This window comes from Prionailurus viverrinus, chromosome D2 (genome assembly GCF_022837055.1).
Source record: "Prionailurus viverrinus isolate Anna chromosome D2, UM_Priviv_1.0, whole genome shotgun sequence".
In the NCBI taxonomy this organism is placed as follows: domain Eukaryota; kingdom Metazoa; phylum Chordata; class Mammalia; order Carnivora; family Felidae; genus Prionailurus; species Prionailurus viverrinus.
In genome coordinates, this window is record NC_062571.1 from 68,214,590 (window position 1) to 68,232,697 (window position 18,108).

Genomic DNA, 18,108 nt, shown 5'->3' on the forward strand with positions numbered 1-18,108 from the left:
TTTTTACAGTTTTATATAAATAAAATAATATACATACTCTTTTGTGTCAGATTTCTTTCACTTAGCATAGGGTTTTGGGGTTTTTTTTTAATGTTTATTTTTGAGAGAGAGGAAGAGCACAAGTAGGGAAGAGGCAGAGAGAGAGAGAGGGAGACACAGAATTCAAAGCAGGCTCCAGGCTCTGAGTTGTCAGCGCAGAGTTCAAAGTGGGGCTTGAACCCATGAACCATGAGGTCATGACCTGAGCTGAAGTCGGACACTTAACTGAGCCACTCAGGCGCGCTTAACATAGTGTTCTTTGAGATTCATTCATGGTGTTCTGTATTTCAACAGTTCAGTTCTCTATATTGCTGAGTAATAGTCCATTGTATGAATCTACCACAATTTGTTTATCCATTCACCAGTTGATAGACATTTAGGTTGCATATAGTTTTTAGCTATTATACGTAAAGATGCCATGTACTTTCACGAACAGCTCTTTGTGTATATATGTACCTAGGAGTGACATTACTGAGTCATGCAGTAAGTGTATATTTAACTTTATAAAGAAATTGCCAAACCATTCTCCAAAGTGTCTGTACCCATTTTACATTCTGACTAGCAGCGTAAGAGACTTTTCAGTAGCTCCACAACCTGGATGGCCCTTGGTACTGTCAGTCTTTGTAAATTTTAGCCATTCTAGCGGGTGGGTCATGATAGCTTCTGGTTTACTTTGCATTTTCCTTATAACTGATAATCCTGGGCATCTTTATATATGCTTGTTTGGTATTGATATATCTTCTTTGGTGAAGCGTCTGATTATATTTTCTGCATTTCTTCTGTTGAGTTGTTTGTTTTCTTGTTGAGCTGTAAAGTATTCTTTGCAAATTCTGGATATAAGTTCTTTACTGTGTATGGGTTTTGCAAATGTTTTCTCCTACTCAGTGGTTTACCTTTATCATTTTTTTAAAATGCTTATTTATTTTTGAGAGAGAGACAGGGTGCCAGCAGGGAAGGGGCAGAGAGATGGAGACACAGAATCTGAAGCAGGCTCCAGGCTCTGAGCTGTCAGCACAGAGCCCAGTTCAGAGCACGAACTCATAATGAGATCATGACCTGAGTCAAAGTTGGACACTTAACCGACTAAGCCACCCAGGCGCCCCAGCCTTTATCATTTTCTTAACAGTGTCTTTTGAAGAATCAAAGTTGCATATTTTGATGAAGTCCAGTTGATATTTGTCATTTATTGTTCATGCTCCTTATGTCCTAAGAAATCTTTTCATAATCCAAGATCATGAGTATTTTCTCTTGTTTTCTTCTAGCAGTCTTACAGTTTTAGGTTTTACATTTAGATCTAAGCTTTATTTAGAGTTAATTTTTGTAGAAGGTATGAGGCAAGGGCTAAATACCATTTTTTGGCAAATAGACATCTGGTTGTTCTAGTACTATTTTTTGAAAAGACTATATTTTCTACATTGAATTACCTTAGCATCTTTGTAAAAAATCATTTGACCATATATGTGCAAATCTATGATTGGTCCATTGATCAAAATATTTATTTCAAAACCATAGTGTCTTCATTACTATAGTTTTTTTTTTTTTTAATAAGTCATGGAATCAGGTAGTGTAAGTCTTCCAATGTGCTCCTTTTTTCAAAAGTTCCTTTGACTACTTTAGGTCTTTTGCAATTTAAGATACATTATAAAATCTGCTTGTCAGTTTCTATAATAAAGCCTACTAGAATTTTGATGGGGATTGCATTGACTCTATAGGTTAATTTGGGGAGACCTGACACATGTGAACTATATTGTATCTTTCTATTAATGAATATGGTATGTCTCTTCATTTTGTCAATTATTTAGATGTTTTTTATGTTTTATTTTTTAAATGTTTATTTATTTTTGAGAGAGAGAGCACAAGTGAGAGAGGGGCAGAGAGACAGGGGGAGACACAGAATCCAAAGCAGGCTCCAAGCTCTGAGCTGTCGGCACAGAGCCTGATGCAAGGCTCAAACTCACGAACCATAGATCGTGACTTGAGCCGAAGTCAGGTGCCCCTAGATGTTTTTAAAGTTCAGCAATATTTTGTAGTTTTTCAGAATGTGAGTAACGTACGTATTTGTTAAATTTATCCTTAAGTATTTATTATTCTTTGATGCTATTATTGCAAATGGCAATTGAATTTGGCATATTTTAATAATTTGTATATTCCTTAGGGTTTTCTAAATAGATGATAAATGATGTTGTTTCCAGTAAAGATATTTTTACTTCTTCCTTTCCATTCTATATATTTCTTTTTCCTGCCTTATTTTACTGGTGAGGACCTCTAATACAGTGCTACATAGAAGTAGTGAGAGTGAACATCCTTACCTTGTTCCTCATCTTGAGAAAACATGCATCCTTTCACCATGGAGTATGATAATTTTTTGTAGATGCCTTTTCACAGGTTCAGGAAATTCTTAATTTATGAGGTGTGTGTGTGTGTGTGTGTCTATGTTTTAAATCTTTAATAGATGCTGAATTTTGTCAAATGCTTTTTCTTCACTTATTGAGATTATACTATACTGTATTTTTTTATTCTGTTAATGTGGTCAGTTACAGTGATTGATATTTTTGTTGAATCTTAAATCAGTCTTGCATTCCTGGAGTAAACTCTACTTGGTCATGGTGTAGTTTGCAATACTGATGCCAACACCCTGCAGTTAACACAGCGTCCACAAGTCTAAGGTGCAGTCCTCAGCATGACTGCCCTCACTACAGACGCCAGCTGTAAGTTCAGGAGTCTCTAGGCCACCTACCCTTCTGACTATCTGGCTACCAATTTGGGGGTTCTCACAATCCCCTCAAGTTTGTTAATTCACTAGAACTACTCACAGAACTCAGGAGAGCACTATACTTATTACAGATTTTATTATAAATGATACAAATCAAGACTAGCCAAATGAAGAGATATATAGGGCAAAGTTTGGGAGAGTTGGGAACATGGAGCTTTTGTGTTTTTTCTCTGTAGAATCAAGATGCATTGCCTTCCTGGCACATGGATGTATTTACCAACCAAGAAGCTCACCTGAGCCTCAGATTTCAGAGTTTTTCATTATGTAGTCATAATTGATTGAATCATTGGCCACATGATTGAACTCAATCTCTAGTGACCATTCTCTCCCTGGAGGTTAGGAGGTCAGGTGATATCAGTGTCTTACAGCCTCAACCCTCTAATCACACAGTTCATCTTTCTGGCAAGACCAGCCCCCGATTTGAGTCATCTCTTCAGCATAAATTCAAGCGTGGTCCAAGGCTCCACCATGAATAATGTAGACACTCCTATAACTTGAAAATTCCAAGGTTTCAGGAAGTCAGAACAAAGGCCAGACAAATTTTTTTTATTGTAAAACTCATACTTTCTATTTGCTGTTGGATTCAGTTCGCTAAGAATTTTTGTGTCTATGTTCATAAAGGATAGTAATCTGGTTTTTAGGTTTTTTCCCCCCAGTGTAATTTCTTTGTCAGAGTTTGCTATCAGGATAATACTGGCCTCAAAATGAGTTGGGAAGTATTTCTTCTTCCTTTATTTTTTGAAAGATTTTATGCTTAGTAACATTTGCCAATGAAAACTTCTGGGCCTAGACTTTTCTTTGTGGGAAGATTTTTGATTATGGATTCAGTTTCTTTAATAGATGCAAGAATATTCAGGGTTTATAATTATTCTTGAGTCAGTTTTGATAATTTTTATCTTTCAAGAAATTTATCCATTTTATCTAAGTTGTTTGAATATATTGGCATAAAGTTGTTCATCATATTCTCTTACCATTCTTGTAATGTGTGTCATCCATAGTGATGTGTGCTCTTTCATCCTGGTGGCTTTTTTTTTTTTTTTTTTATTGGTAGTTTCTGTCTCTTTCATCAGTCTTAGAAGTTTATCAGTTTTGCTGACCTTTTTAAAGTCAGCTTTTAGTTTTGTTTTGTTTTTTTCCCCCCCTAAGTTTATTTATGTTGAGAGAGAGAGCAAGAATCCCAAGCAGGCTCTCTGCACTGTCAGTGCAGAGTCTAATGTGAGATTTGAACTCACCATTCGTGAGATAATGAAATCAAGAGTTTGGGCCACCCAGGTGCCCCTGTCAGCTTTTGATTTTATGGCTATTCTCCGTTGTTTCCTGTTTCTTATTTTGGTCATTCTTGTTCTTGTCTTTATTTTTTTCCTGTACTTCATAGTTTATCAGCCTCAGCACTTGACAATTTGGGCCAGATAATTCTGTTTTGAGCATCATAAGATGTTTAGCAGCATCCCTGACCTCTCCTTACCAAATGCCAGTGGATCTCCCTAGTTGTAATAACAGAATGTCTCCAGACATTGCCAAATATCTTCTGGTGAGCAAAATAGCCCACACTTGACAACCATTGCCCAACTTCTTTCAGTTTAGTGTGCTTCTTTTTCTAGCTTCTAAATGTGGAATCTCAAATCATTGATTTTGGACTCCACCCCCAACAAAAATATTTAAAGCTAAACATTTGTCTCAAAGCACTGCTTTAGCTGTATTGAGCAAATTTTGATTATGTTGCATTTTCTTTATTATCCAGTTGAAGGTGTGTGTGTGTGTGTGTGTATATATATATATATATACATGTATACATATACATATACATATATATATATACACACACACACACACACACACATATATATATACACACACACACACCTTCAAGTGGATATATATATATACACACACATACACACATACACACACACACACACACACACACATATATATATATATATATATATATATATTTTAAAGATTTTATTTTTTTAAGTAACGTGGGACTCAAACTTACAGCCCTGAGATCAAGTGTTGCATGCTCTACCAACTGAGCCAGCTGGGCACCCTTATTTTCTAATTTCTTTGTGATTTGTTCTTTAACCTGTAACTTCTTATTTCCTTCCTCTATTTCTTTGAGTTTAATTTGCTCTTCTTTTCATAGCTTCTTAAGGTAAAAGAATTTACTCTGTATAATTTTAGTAGTGAAAATTATACTTTACAAAGTGTATAACTTAGGGATATTTATGTAGTGAGCCAGAAGATTTATCGGAGGCTTAAATTAGGGTGTTTGCTATATTTGAAATAAGAATTGCTTTTTACTGAATTAATTTCATATGTAATTAAAATTTTTCCCTGTTTATTGAAAGTGAACATGCAGAAAAACAAATCCTAAGTGTACAGTTTGATGAATTTTCACAAAGGTAAAGAAATAAAATATTACAGACTCTCTTCGAAGCCCTTCCCTTTGACTCTTTCCAGTGAGTGTCACCCTCTCCCTGAGGCAACCACTATTCTAACTTTTGATACTTTAATTTGGCCAGGTTTGAGCTTGTATGGGTGGAGTTATACAGTATATGTTTTTGTGTCTGCCTTTTTTCATCCAACATTATGTTGAAATTAGAAGATTCATCCATGTTATTGAATAAAAGGTGTTCATTTTCAATGCTCTGTAGTATTACATTGTATGAGTATTTCACAATTTGTTTATTCTACTATTGATGGACATTTGTTTCTAATTTTTGGCTAGTATGAAAAGAATAAGCGTTGCTTTGTATGTTCTTTGATGAACATATATATTATTTTGGTATATGCCTATGTGTGGAGATGCTGAGTCCATGTAAGGATTGCATATATTCAGCTTTCATATGTAAGTTTTAAGGGAAATTTAATTGATTGTAGTTATTGTTACACATCCTTTTTAGACACTTGCTTTTTTTGTGACCTTAGTTATTACGGTAGTTACGCTTTTGTCATTGTTAAGGAAGAAGCAATATGTTTCTTACAAGGCATTTTTCCTAAAAGCCTGCAATATTCAAGTTTTAGTGTTTTTATGGTTTTTAAAATGTAACTTTGATAGGAACAAATATACAAAATTACCTTCTTGAAAGAATTACTTTAATAAATAAGTCCTGGAGGTAAAAAGTATGACATAGGGAATATAGTCCATAAAATTGTAATAACATTGTTTGGTGACAGATGGTGACTACACTTACTAAGTGAGCACTGAGTAATGTATGGAATTGTTGAATCATTATGTTGTGTACCTGAAACTAGTTTAATACTGTATGTTAATTATACTTCAATAAAATTTAATTTAAAAAAGGAATAATTACTTTATTGCCAGTTAGCATGGTTTTCTTCTTTTACAGTGTTTTTCAAACTATCTCAGCACTAATGTGGCTGAAGTTTTCTGTTTTTCTTCTCCTTTAAATATATGTATATGAAATTACAAACTTTAAGATACAATTAGTAGATATTTGTTTAGCTTCAGAGAATGTGTTCTTTTCATTGTGTGGAGGGTAACATCCATAAGACATTTTAGGATTACAAAGCAAATAAAACAAAAATGTTAACAAATTTGGGGTTGGCTCATCAGTTCAACAAAGGTGGTGAGATCTTTCCTTTTGTTAAAAGAGAATATTAATTCTGGGAATAGCTGCTTTTATTTTTTTCCACGGTGGCACTACTCGAGCCAAACTGTTTTGTTCAGTTTCAGTCCTGTGCTTCACTTCATTGACTGCCACCAAACTACAATCTAAAGAATTAAAAGTTTATGTATTAGAGCTCTGTTGTAGTCAATGAAAAGTCACAGATCTGGTTGAGATAATGATTCCCATTCAGACAGGGAATTCATTAGCATGTCTCTCTTAAAGGGATATTATTTGTGAAAAAGATTACCTGTGATTCAATGATAGAATGATAGAAATGTCTTTTCTCTGTCCTTGAAAGTTAAGCATTCAGAGTAAGGGTATCCGAAAGGCATACAATTCATTAGTGTTTGCTTTCAGAGGTGCATTTTATTTGGAGAAGAGAAGTGGGCTAACCCGATGGATTATTAGAACATCTCAGTTTTATAGAGAATTTATCATAATTGAGTATTTCAGTGGCACATTATTGGTAGGGTTTGTTTGGACACATAGGCTCAGAGAAGCAAAAAGAGGTTGTTCCTAGTATGTGATACTCATTTCTTGCCAACAGTATTTAGATCATTATTTTTTCTGTGTACACATAATTAGTCATCTTTCTCTCTGTCATAACCTAAACCTTGTACTATCTTCACAGCTGACTAAATGACCAAAATACTTATATTTTCTTTCAGTTTCTTTTTTCATCATTATGGTTGTTTATTTCCAGGCTCATTCTGAGTATATTGAGAACTTATTGATTTATTGCCCCATGTAGTATACTCAGTTGTTTTAGGTAGTATATTCTTAGTTTTGTTAAAAATAATAAGTAGTTGCAATGGCTGACATTTACTGAATATTTATTATGGTTACATGCTTTTACATATTTTTCTCTAATTCTCACAGTAACCCAGCCAAGCCACGTGTTATTATTCCAGTTTTACAAATGAGGAAACTTAATCAGAGAGGTTAAATAATTTGTTTAAAGTTACACAGCTAGTGTGAGTGATGGAGTTAATAGACTCAGGACTTTTGTCCTGTAACACCACAGGTCTTTATGACCTATTAGTTGCTGTTCTCTGGTTTTGCTTTGGACATTACAGCTCTGCTTATTTTATTTTTTTATTTTTATTTTTATTTTTTCTTCCAAGTTCTTATTTAAATTCCAGTTAACATACAGTGTAATACTAGTTTCTGGTGTAGGATTTAGTGATTTATCACTTACATACAACACCCAGTGCTCATCACAAGTGCCCTCTTTAATGCCCATCACCCATTTAACCCTCCCCCTGCCATCTTCCCTCCAGCAACCCTCAGTTCTCTATGGTTATGAATCTGTTTTATGGTTTGTGTGTCTGTCTTCACACCGCCCCATACTCATTGTTTTGTTTTTTCCAGTTCCACATATGAGTGAAATCATACAGTATTTGTCTTTCTCTGGCTTATTTCACTTAGCGTAATACTCTCTAGCTCCATCCATGTCACTGCAAATGGCAAGATTTCATTCTTTTTTATTGTTGAGTAATGGTCCATTATATTACATACGACAACTTCTTTATCCATTCATCAGTGGATGGACATTTGGACTCTTTCCATACTTTGGCTATTGTTGGTGAGGCTGCTATAACATCGGGGTGCATGTATCTCTTCAAATTAGTATTTTTGTATCCTTTGGGTAAGTACCTAGTAGTATAAATTGCTGGATCATAGAATAGTTCTATTTTTAACTTTCTGAGAAACCTCCATACTGTTTTCCAGAGTGGATGCACCAGTTTGCATTCCTATCAGCAGTATAAGAGGGTTCCTCTTTCTTTCTCCACATCCTTGCCAACATCTATTGTTTCCTGTGTTGTTAATTTTAGCCATTCTGACAGGTGTGAGGTGATACCTCACTGTAGTTTTGATTTGTATTTCCCTGATGATGAGTGATGTTGAGCATCTTTTCATGTATGTGTTAGCCATCTGTATGTCTTTTTTGGAAAAAATGTTTATTCATTGCTTCTTGGCCTTTTGGCTAAGATCAAGTGTGGAAAAATGTTTATTTATGTCTTCTGCCCATTTTTAACTGGATTATTTGGGGGTTTTTTTGGGTGTTGAATTTTATAAGTTCCTTATATATTTTAAGTTACTAACGCTTTATCAGATATGCCATTTACAAATATCTTCTCCCATTCTGAAGGTTGCCTTTTAGTTTTATTGATTGTTGCCTTGCTCTGCAGAAGCTTTTTATCTTGATGAAGTCCCAATAGTTTATTTTTGCTTTTGTTTCCCTTGCCTCAGGAGACGTAAGAAGTTGCTACGGCCAATGCCGGAGAGGTTTTCCTCTAGGATTATGATGGTTTCCTATCTCACATTTATTTTGAATTTTGAATCCATTTTGAATTTATTTTTGTGTGTGGTATAAAACAGTGGTCTAGTTCCATTCTTTTGCATGTTGCTGTCCAGTTTTCCCAACACCATTTCTTGAAGAAACTCTTTCCTTGGATATTCTTTCCTGCTTTGTTGAAGATTAGTTGGCCATATAGTTGTGGGACAGCTCTGCTTGTTTACTTATGCTCCTTTCCACTTGGTATGTCCTCTCCCTGTCAGGTCCAGCCTCTACTAGTAGCAAATAGTCCATCATTTAAGATCCATACCAAATGCCACGTTTTTCTGAAGTTTACCCTGATAGCCGTATTTGGGAAGTAAATTCTGCCTTGTTTGTTTGTGTTTGTTTATTTTGGTGGGGGAGGGTCAGAAGGAGAGGGAGAATCTCAAGCAGACTCCATGCCCAGCACAGCCTGACACAGGACTCCATCTCACAATCATGAGATCATAACCTGAGCCAAAATCAAGAATCAGATGTTTAACCGACAGAGCCACCCAGGCGCCTCAAATCTGCCTACTTTAAACTCCCATAACACTTTGTACGTTTCTTTATGTATTTATTTCGCCTTGAGTTATAATTATTAGTATACATGTCTTAAATTTACCAGAGACGGTCTTTGATTCCCTGTAGTCTAAGACAGTCTTAAAGATACACATTATTTGTTTACTTGATATTACAGGCAAAAAAGCCATGAAAACAGAAGTACTACTGATAGATTTTTTTTAAAAAGTGTAAGAACATGACAGTATGGTAAAGATTAGTTCACACACAATCATTTTTGTTTCTTTATATTTGGAAATATTGTTAAATGCTACTAGGGGTATAACTAGTATGATGTGCATTTCTTGGTTTGATGAAAAAGTTCATATTCTTAGCTGTCATTTTATATTTTTTTAGAAACAAGACAAATAAAAGTCTGAGAGAGGTGGGAAGAACCTGCTGTTTTAATTTTGTTCACAGCAGTGGGTCAGATTATGTTCTTTTGGTGCTAGCTTTGATAATAGGTTCAATGCAATATTGGAATTCAACAATTGGTTATCTTTGGGTATATATTATTTTGCATTTATGGCCATATGTGGGATCTCTAGACTGTTTAGATTAAGTTTATGGTAAGTAATCTACTTCTGTCTAAATAGGTTGTTTCCATTTATTATTTACTATTTCATTGTTTTTATTTTACTTGTTCTAGGTTTTCTTCTCAGATAAAGGCAGTTAAACCAAAACTTACTACAAGGGGGTGGGGAATTTCATTATTGATTACCCATTCAAATTTTGAACAAATTTTTTGTTTTAAATCTCTCTAAAATATGTCTTATTCCTCTTTTGACTTACTGATTCACTTTGACAAAAAAGAACTTAAAACTTTTTGTAAATGCTTATTGTAGTGATAGAGATTTGGCTGTAATTTACTTGTTGGGTTTTGAACTCTTAAGTCTGTTAAACGAAAGGTTCTATGTTTTTACAATTTCTTCCATCTGAATTGTACGTATCCTTGCTGTTAATTTGACTGAACTCTTGAAGCATCTTAAGATTTTTTTTTTAACCTCTTTTGAAGGAGAAGTCCTCTTATTAAGATAATCTTTTGAAAATGAACATTAGTCTTTTTTATCCTGTGTCACTTGGACCTTGTGATACTGCTAAGAAAGCAGAGGGTGGACAGGAGACAGTAACTCAAAAAAACCTTTGGCTCTTGAACTAAGACAGTGGGTAAAATTTCTACAAATTGAGATTGATGACAACACTCCTATTGTTTATTTGTTTTATTATTTAGTTAAAAAATTTTTTAACATTTATTCATTTTTGAGAGACAGCATGAGCAGGGGAGGAACAGAGGAAGAGGAAGACAGAGAATCCCAAGCAGGCTCCGTGCTATCCTGTCAGCGCAGAGCCTGATGTGGAGCTTGAACCCATGAACCATGAGATCACGACCCAAGCTGAAATCAAGAGTTGGACGCTTAACCGACTGAGCTAGCCAGATGCCCCTAAAGTTTAGAAATGTAATTGTTAAATATCCATTGGAATGACAAATCAGATTAAGGTAATCAGTAATATTCTGAAAACAGTTGACATTAACCAGAATATATTAAATGATTAAAGTATTAGTTTCTGTGACAGGAACTTGAACTCTACTTTATAAAATTCTTGTTATTGCTAATGTTAAATTATTGTAAAAGTAATATATATTCATTCAAGAGAACTAGTATAACATAATTCTAATAATAGCTATCTTCAGAGTTTGTTATATTTTGCTATTCAGTGTAAACTATTTATTCCTCCTAACAATCACATGAGGCAAGTACTGTTACTTTTCCTATTTCATAGATGAGGAAACTGAGCACAGAGAAATGAAGACTTTAACTAGACCAAACAGTACTTGAACCCAGGAGATCTGGCCTAGAGTCTGGCCCTTAACCTCTCTTTCCAGGTAGTTAAGAACTTGAGTTTTGGGATAAGAAAGACCTGGGCTTAAATCCTGGTTACTACTTACACTCTTGGGACAAGAGCGTGTCTCTTGACCTGAGGTTCAGTATTCTTGTTTATAAAACAAGGGTATTTGGGGGAGAAAATGAAATAATATATGGACTGCTTAGCACACTGTTTAGCAGACACTGTACTTGTTCAGTAGATGGTAAGTATTATAACAAATATTGGTAAGCAAAATGAAAAAAAAGGCCCAAAAAGAAAACAACCATTGTTAGCATTTTGGGGTATATCCTCCCAGTCTTTTAAAAGTGTGTTTCTTGGGGCACCTAGTGGCTCAGCTGGTTAAGCATCTTACTTTGGCTCAGGTCATGATCTCAGGGTTTGTGAGTTCAAGCCCCTCATCATACTCACTGCTGTCTGCCCAGAGCCTGCTTCACATCCTCTGTCCCCCTCTCTCTGCCCCTCCCCACTCCCTCAAAAATGAATAAACTCTTGAAAAAATAAAATCACTTAGCAGTAAGGCAAACCTTATTCAGCTTCTGTGCTAGCCAAAACATTTTTTCTCTCTGTGTTTAGGAGTGACTAAGTGGAGATGGAAGAGGACATAGAAATACATTTTTCTTTTTAAACAAAAATGGATTATATGTGAATTAAAAATCTACAGATCAGGGCTCCTAGGTGGCTTAGTTAAGTGTCTGTCTCTTGATTTTGGCTCAGGTCATCACCTCAGGGTTCGAGGACCCTGTGTCAGCTGTGCTGTCAGCCTTGAGTCTGCTTGGGATTCTCTCTTTACCCCCCTCTTTCTGCCCCTCCCCCTGACTCATGCACATGCACATTCTCTCTGTCTCAAATAAATAAACTTAAAAAAAAATTTTTTTTAATCTACAAATCAACAAAATGTAGGATAGGGGTAGGCAAGAAAACATGTGCTAGCATTAATTTTATTAAGATAACAGTGAGGGGCGCCTGGGTAGCTCAGTCAGTTAAGCATTTGATTTAGGTTGAGGTCATAATCTCACGTTCTAGAATTTGAGCCCCACATGGGGCTCACTGCTGTCAGTGCATAGCCCACTTTGGAGTCTCTGTATCCCTCTCTCTCTGCTCCTTCCCTGCTCACACTCTCTCTCCTCTCTCAAAAATAAATGAACATTAAAAAAAAGTAACAGTGAAACACCAGTTTCAGAATATTTAGTTGTTAACTGAAGACACTATATCTGAATGAATAATTCTAACGAACGTAGGCTATTTCTTCTTGATGAGTGTGATTGTAGAAGTCTGACTATGTATTGCATTGTTAAAGAAATTCTCTGGGTGTGGTACAGCAGTAACTAATCCCCCTTTCCATAACCTTAGCAACAAATGGCTAATGGTCTTTTTTGTTTTCCTTTTAGGTCTACACACAATGAGCTGGAAAAGAACCGGTGAGTCAGTGATGAGCGCAGCTTTCATTTTTGTTAAAAAGCAAACTCAGTGTTTTATCTGTGAAAATAATGTAATAGTACATATGTAGTTATAATTTTAAAATGTATAGCATATCATGAATCTGATATGTATGTATTCTTTCCAAAAAAAATGACCTTTAGTAGTAAATTTATACCATCTAAACTGGAGGACCTCAGTAAATTTTTAAGCTCATTTGAATTTTGAGTTTATGGTGTAGCCTTCTTTCTTTCTGTTTCTAAAAACAGGTTAATTGTAATAGGCTATGGCTTAAATATGGTCATGCTATAGGATTAGGTTTCTGTAGTGTAGCTAACAAATATTATGACAAATCATAGGCCATTGAATTTCTCTTTTTTTGCAGTTTGTTTATTTGTTCATTTATTCATGCATTCAGCAATCTTTATCAAGCATGAACTATATGTCAGTGCCAGGCAGGCATAATGCTTTAGATAGAAAATATAAGAATGTGTGAGATAGTTTTTGTCTTTAAAGAACTTACAGCTTTCTGAGGGAAACAGGTAATTAAAATACTGTATAGTGTGGTAAGTATAGTAATGGAGTAGAGCATACTGAAAAATCATTTTGGAAAGTCATCTGATTTTCTTTTGAGGGAGTCTTAGAAGGCTCTAGAGACGATGGTGAGTGAGTACTTTGTGTTGAAGAAACTATAAGAGGTTCAGTATGAGTACTGTATAAAAGATTATAGCAAGAGGCAAGCCAGGCTAGTTATTGACACCTATGCTAAAGAGTTTGGGTGTCTTCTGAGAGCAGTAGGGAGCAGTTGGATGATTTTAAGGTGAGTTGTCATGTGATCAGATTTGTGTTTTGGAAAATCACTTTGGCCATAGTGTGAAGAACTGGTTGATTGGAAGAAGGGATCTCAGACAAGAAAACTCTTTTGGAAGCTGTTGGAAGCTTCCAATGTAGGAGATAGAAGTAGCCAGAGTAAAGAGACTATATGGAGTAGAATCAGTAGAAATTGGTGGTTTGTTGACTATGGAAGTATTACTATTTACCAAGAAAAAGAAAGCAGGACGAGGAATTGTTTGGGAGAGAAGATGAGATTGTATGAGCAAAATATTGTTTTTGATACAGAGACTAGATTAATAACAACAAACTGGAATAATCTGCATCAGCCATTTCTGACAAATAAGATTTCCATGACCTTCAACTTTTTGTCCTTTTTTTTTTGTAAGTTTTTAAAAATGTTTTTATTTATATTTGACAGAGAGAGAGAGAGAGAGACAGAGCATGAGTGGGGGTGGGGAGCAGAGCGAGGGAGACAGAATCCGAAGCAGGCTCCAGGCTCTGAGCTGTCAGCACAGAGCTCGATGCAGGACTAGAACTCATGAACCATGAGATCATGACCGGAGCTGAAGTCTGATGCTTTACCAACTGAGCCACCCAGGCACCCCTTGGTCCTTTTTTTTAAATAGAAGGGGCTTTATAGATTGACTAACCTAACTGCCTCATTGTAGATGAATTTAAATGTCAAATCCTCTTGAACAGGCTTAGCATAGTCCTCCAGGCTGACTTAGTGGCTTTTACCACTTTGCACAATGCTCTGTTCGTATCTCCTATTGTAAAACTTAATCAGGTAGTATTGTAATTACCTGTTCATGTCTCTTTCTGCCAAATGACTACAACTGCCTCAAAGGCAGGGATTCTGTTTTGTTCAATTTTGTAACCTCAGTACTTAGTATTTGATGCATTTATAGTAAGTGATGGCTTTAATATTGATGGATAAAACTGGAGCAAAGTTCAGTGGTCTAGTCCAAAACTGCTTTGTGGGAAAGATTTATGGCTAGATTAAACATGACAAAAACACCAAGAAATGACAGCTCTGAGGATTCTAAAATTAAAAACTTACATTGTACTTTAAATTAGAGCATCAAGACTGTATTTTGGATCACATTTTAAAATACTGGTAAACACCTAGGGACATCTCGGTGGTTCAGTCGGTTAAGTGTCCAACTCTTGATCTCGGCTCAGGTCATGATCTCAGGGTTTGTGAGTTCGAGTCCCGCATTGGGCTCTGCACTGCTCAGAGCCTGCTTGGGATTCTCTTTCTTTCTCTCTCTCTCTCTTTTTCCCCCATTTGTACTCTCTCTCAAAATAAATAAACTTAACAAAATTAAAAAATAGAATAGTGGTAAGCATCCAAATGTAGTCCTTGGGAGACCTTCATTGGAAACCTGGTAAAAGCCTTTAACACTGAAGTGAAGAGACTCTTTAGTAAACTATTTGAAATGGAGCTTTTTAAACCTTTGAGTAAATTTTGTTTAATGCATTTCATGTACCAGTTCTGACTTATTGATAACTTTATCACCCATATTATTACTTTGATTTGTCCTAAAGTTGTTTAATCTAGTATCTGTCTGTGGCACTGGTGTAACATGTGTAGCTTTTGATTACCTGGTCCTTATGTGATCTCCAGTATCTCCAGTGAAGGTTTTTGTTTTCATTTTATTTACTTAGGCCTAAGACTCTCTAGCTGATTTCCTACCCTACCTCACTTAAGACATGATTCCTCATCCTCTATTGTCTTCTTCTTCCTCCCTTCTCTCCTTTTCTTTCTCCTTTCCTCTCTTCCCTGAGGCTTAATTGAAAGGTAATATAAACTTAACCTTTCCAAGATGTATTTGTTCTTTTTTTTTAATTTTTTAAACTTTATTTATTTTTGAGAGAGAGACGAGCATGAGCAGGGGAGGGGCAGAGAGAGAGAGAGAGAGAGAGAGAGAGAGAGAGAGAGAGACAGAATCTGAAGCAGGCTCCAGGCTCTGAGCTGTCAGCACAGAGCCTGACGCGGGGCTCGAACCCACAAACCGTGAGATCATGACCTGAGCCAAAGTCAGACGCTTAACTGACTGAGCCACCCAGGTGCCCCTGTATTTGGTTTTTTAAAAAATATTTATTTTTGAGAGAGAAAGAGAGCTGACAAGCAAAGGAGGGGCAGAGAGAGAGGGAGACAGAGGATCTGAAACAGGCTCCGTGCTGTCAGTGCAGAGCCCAACACAGGGCTTGAACCCATGAAGCATGAGATCATGACCTGAGCTGAAGTCAGATGCCCAACTGACTGAGCAACCCAGGCACCCCAAGATGTATTTGTTTTTAAAAGGGGTAGTTATCAATATAAATAAATCTCAAATTTAATGGTGAGTAACAAAGAAGAATCCGTTTTAATAATCAATCCATTTTAATTATACTCCATTTACGAAAAGTTAGAGGCTTGCAATCTAGTGAAAACCAAAAATATTGGTAAGCACAGGATAATTTAAAGGGAGAGAGGTATTTTAGCCAAATAGCAACAAGGCAAGAATATTTTTAAAATCTAAGCCTGTTTTGTTACTAAGTTTTTAAGCCCTTGCTCATTTTATTTAACAGCTCTTTCTTTTCCCCAAGGCACCATTTTTATTTGATACATTAAAGAAAAAAAGTTAACCTAGCTTTGACTTCCTTTAAAATAAATAGAATTTTGACTTTGCCTTTCATTTGCTTTTGAGTGTGATTTTACATGAGGAAAGTAATTCACTATCAAAAGGGTAATTTGATTTTGTCTTCATTCTGAGAAGATGTTCCTAAAGTAATTCATATTCTTGAAATTTTTCCACTTTACATGTGATATATTTATGTCTTTATTTATACTTTACATGTGATATATTTATGTCAGGAATGTTTTTTTTTTAACGTGGTTTAAAATCTTGCATATAAAGCTGCTCTGAGTCTTTTTTTTTTTTTTTTTTTTTTTTACTGGGGCAAAGCAGTGAGAATTAATGTAGATGATTTTGAAGTGTTAGCGAATAACAGAGGAATTCCAGATGGCTATCTTGAAGCCCTAAGATTGTTGAAGCTCTGGGTCTGGCCTTGAGGAGACAGTAGCCAGCAAATGTTGATTTTCATACTCCCATATCTCAGAGGAAAGCCTAATGGTTGACATTTGGAGTCTGGCAGGCCCTGTGTAGTTTGCTCTGACCTGCAGTTACCCCAATATACGGAGCTTGAAGTAGTTTCAAGACTGATAAAGGGATTCAGGTTTTCTGGATAGGTCCTGGGGGCTTATTTCTGCCTAAAACCTGATGGTTACACTGAGCCTACTCTAGACGGTTCAGAGCATTTATTACTTGTATCCTTACCTTGTCCCCCTAGACCTATACATTTATTATTTGTATCCTTACCTTATCCCCCTAGACCTATAATAACTTGTAACTGGCTCCAGAGGTGGAAGTAAAAGGGAAGCAAAGTACCTTTAGATGTAGATGTTCTACATTCTTCAGGAATCTATGTGAATCCTCTCATGGTAAAATTAATGAATCTTTGAGATTTAAGAATTAAGAAGTTCACGTCGTCCATTGGCTTATCTTATGAGTTGTAGCCTTAGCAGAGAAAAAAACCCCATCCCGTGCAGATGTTAGATCACTTCATTGCTTTTTCATTTTCTTAATTCAGATTATTGATGATGTTTTTGAAAGCATCATGGGGCGCTTGGGTGGCTCAGTCGATTGAGCATCTGGCTTTGGCTCAGGTCATGATCTTGCAGTTTGTGGGTTCGAGCCCCGCATCGGGCTCTGTGCTGACAGCTCAGAGCCTGGAGCCTGTTTCTGATTCCATGTTTCCTCCTCTCTCTACCCGCCACCCGCCCCTCCCCCCCCCCCCCCATGCTCATGCTCATGCTCTGTCTCTCAATAATAAATAAATGTTAAAAAAAAATTTAAAAAAAAAGTGTCAACAACTTTAACAGGACTTTAATGGTCAAGAACCTTAGAAGAGGCCATTCAACCCTGATAGCTGTTATTCCTTTGAAACAAAAGGCTTATCTTTATTGCAATTTTGGCATAGCCTAGTAGGGCCAAATGAGGATACTGGCAGAGCAGAAGTGCCTGAGTATTTGGGATAAAAGAGAAGCAGGTCCAATGAATGGTAATAGGTGTCTTCCATATAGAGACTTCCTCATATTTCTGAGGGAAAGATAAAAATGACATTTATGGAGTACTTACTGTATTCCCCCACTATGCAAGACTGTTATGTAATCTTGTATGGTAGGAAGGCAGAAAGTGTAGGTCAAATTGTTATTGAAAACTAGCCATTTTGACCATCATAACTACAATTTGAAACAAGATGATGGAAACACAAAAACAGTCATAACCATGATTCTATGTGATCATAAATATGTTAGCTGTATTTAATATAAATATTCAGTAATGATTAATAAATATTCTTTGTGGCATTGTGGTGGATAAAATGAAGTATAAGATCGTGACTCTATCCTATCTTTAAGATTTAGGTCATTATAGTTTGGTAATTATGGGTTTCATCTTTCAGTACCAGGATCTAGTTTAGTTATCAGTGAATGTCTAGAAAGGTGCATTAAAGGTGTTTTTGAAGTTGAAGGTTGAAACCCCCTAGTAGTCTTAGGCAATCATTTAGTGAGTCATTTTGAAAAAGAAATAGAAAAG

General features: G+C 35.9%; 1 protein-coding gene across 2 annotated transcripts in view; it reads left to right on the plus strand.

Annotated features, from left to right (window-relative positions):
* MXI1 (MAX interactor 1, dimerization protein) overlaps positions 1-18,108 on the plus strand; it is an 81,459-nt gene that overhangs the window by 31,407 nt on the left and 31,944 nt on the right. For both annotated transcript variants that reach the window (XM_047825770.1, XM_047825771.1), the window contains exon 3: positions 12,604-12,633. In XM_047825770.1, coding sequence (XP_047681726.1) covers positions 12,604-12,633 — 30 coding nt within the window. The remainder of the gene's footprint in view (positions 1-12,603; positions 12,634-18,108) is intronic.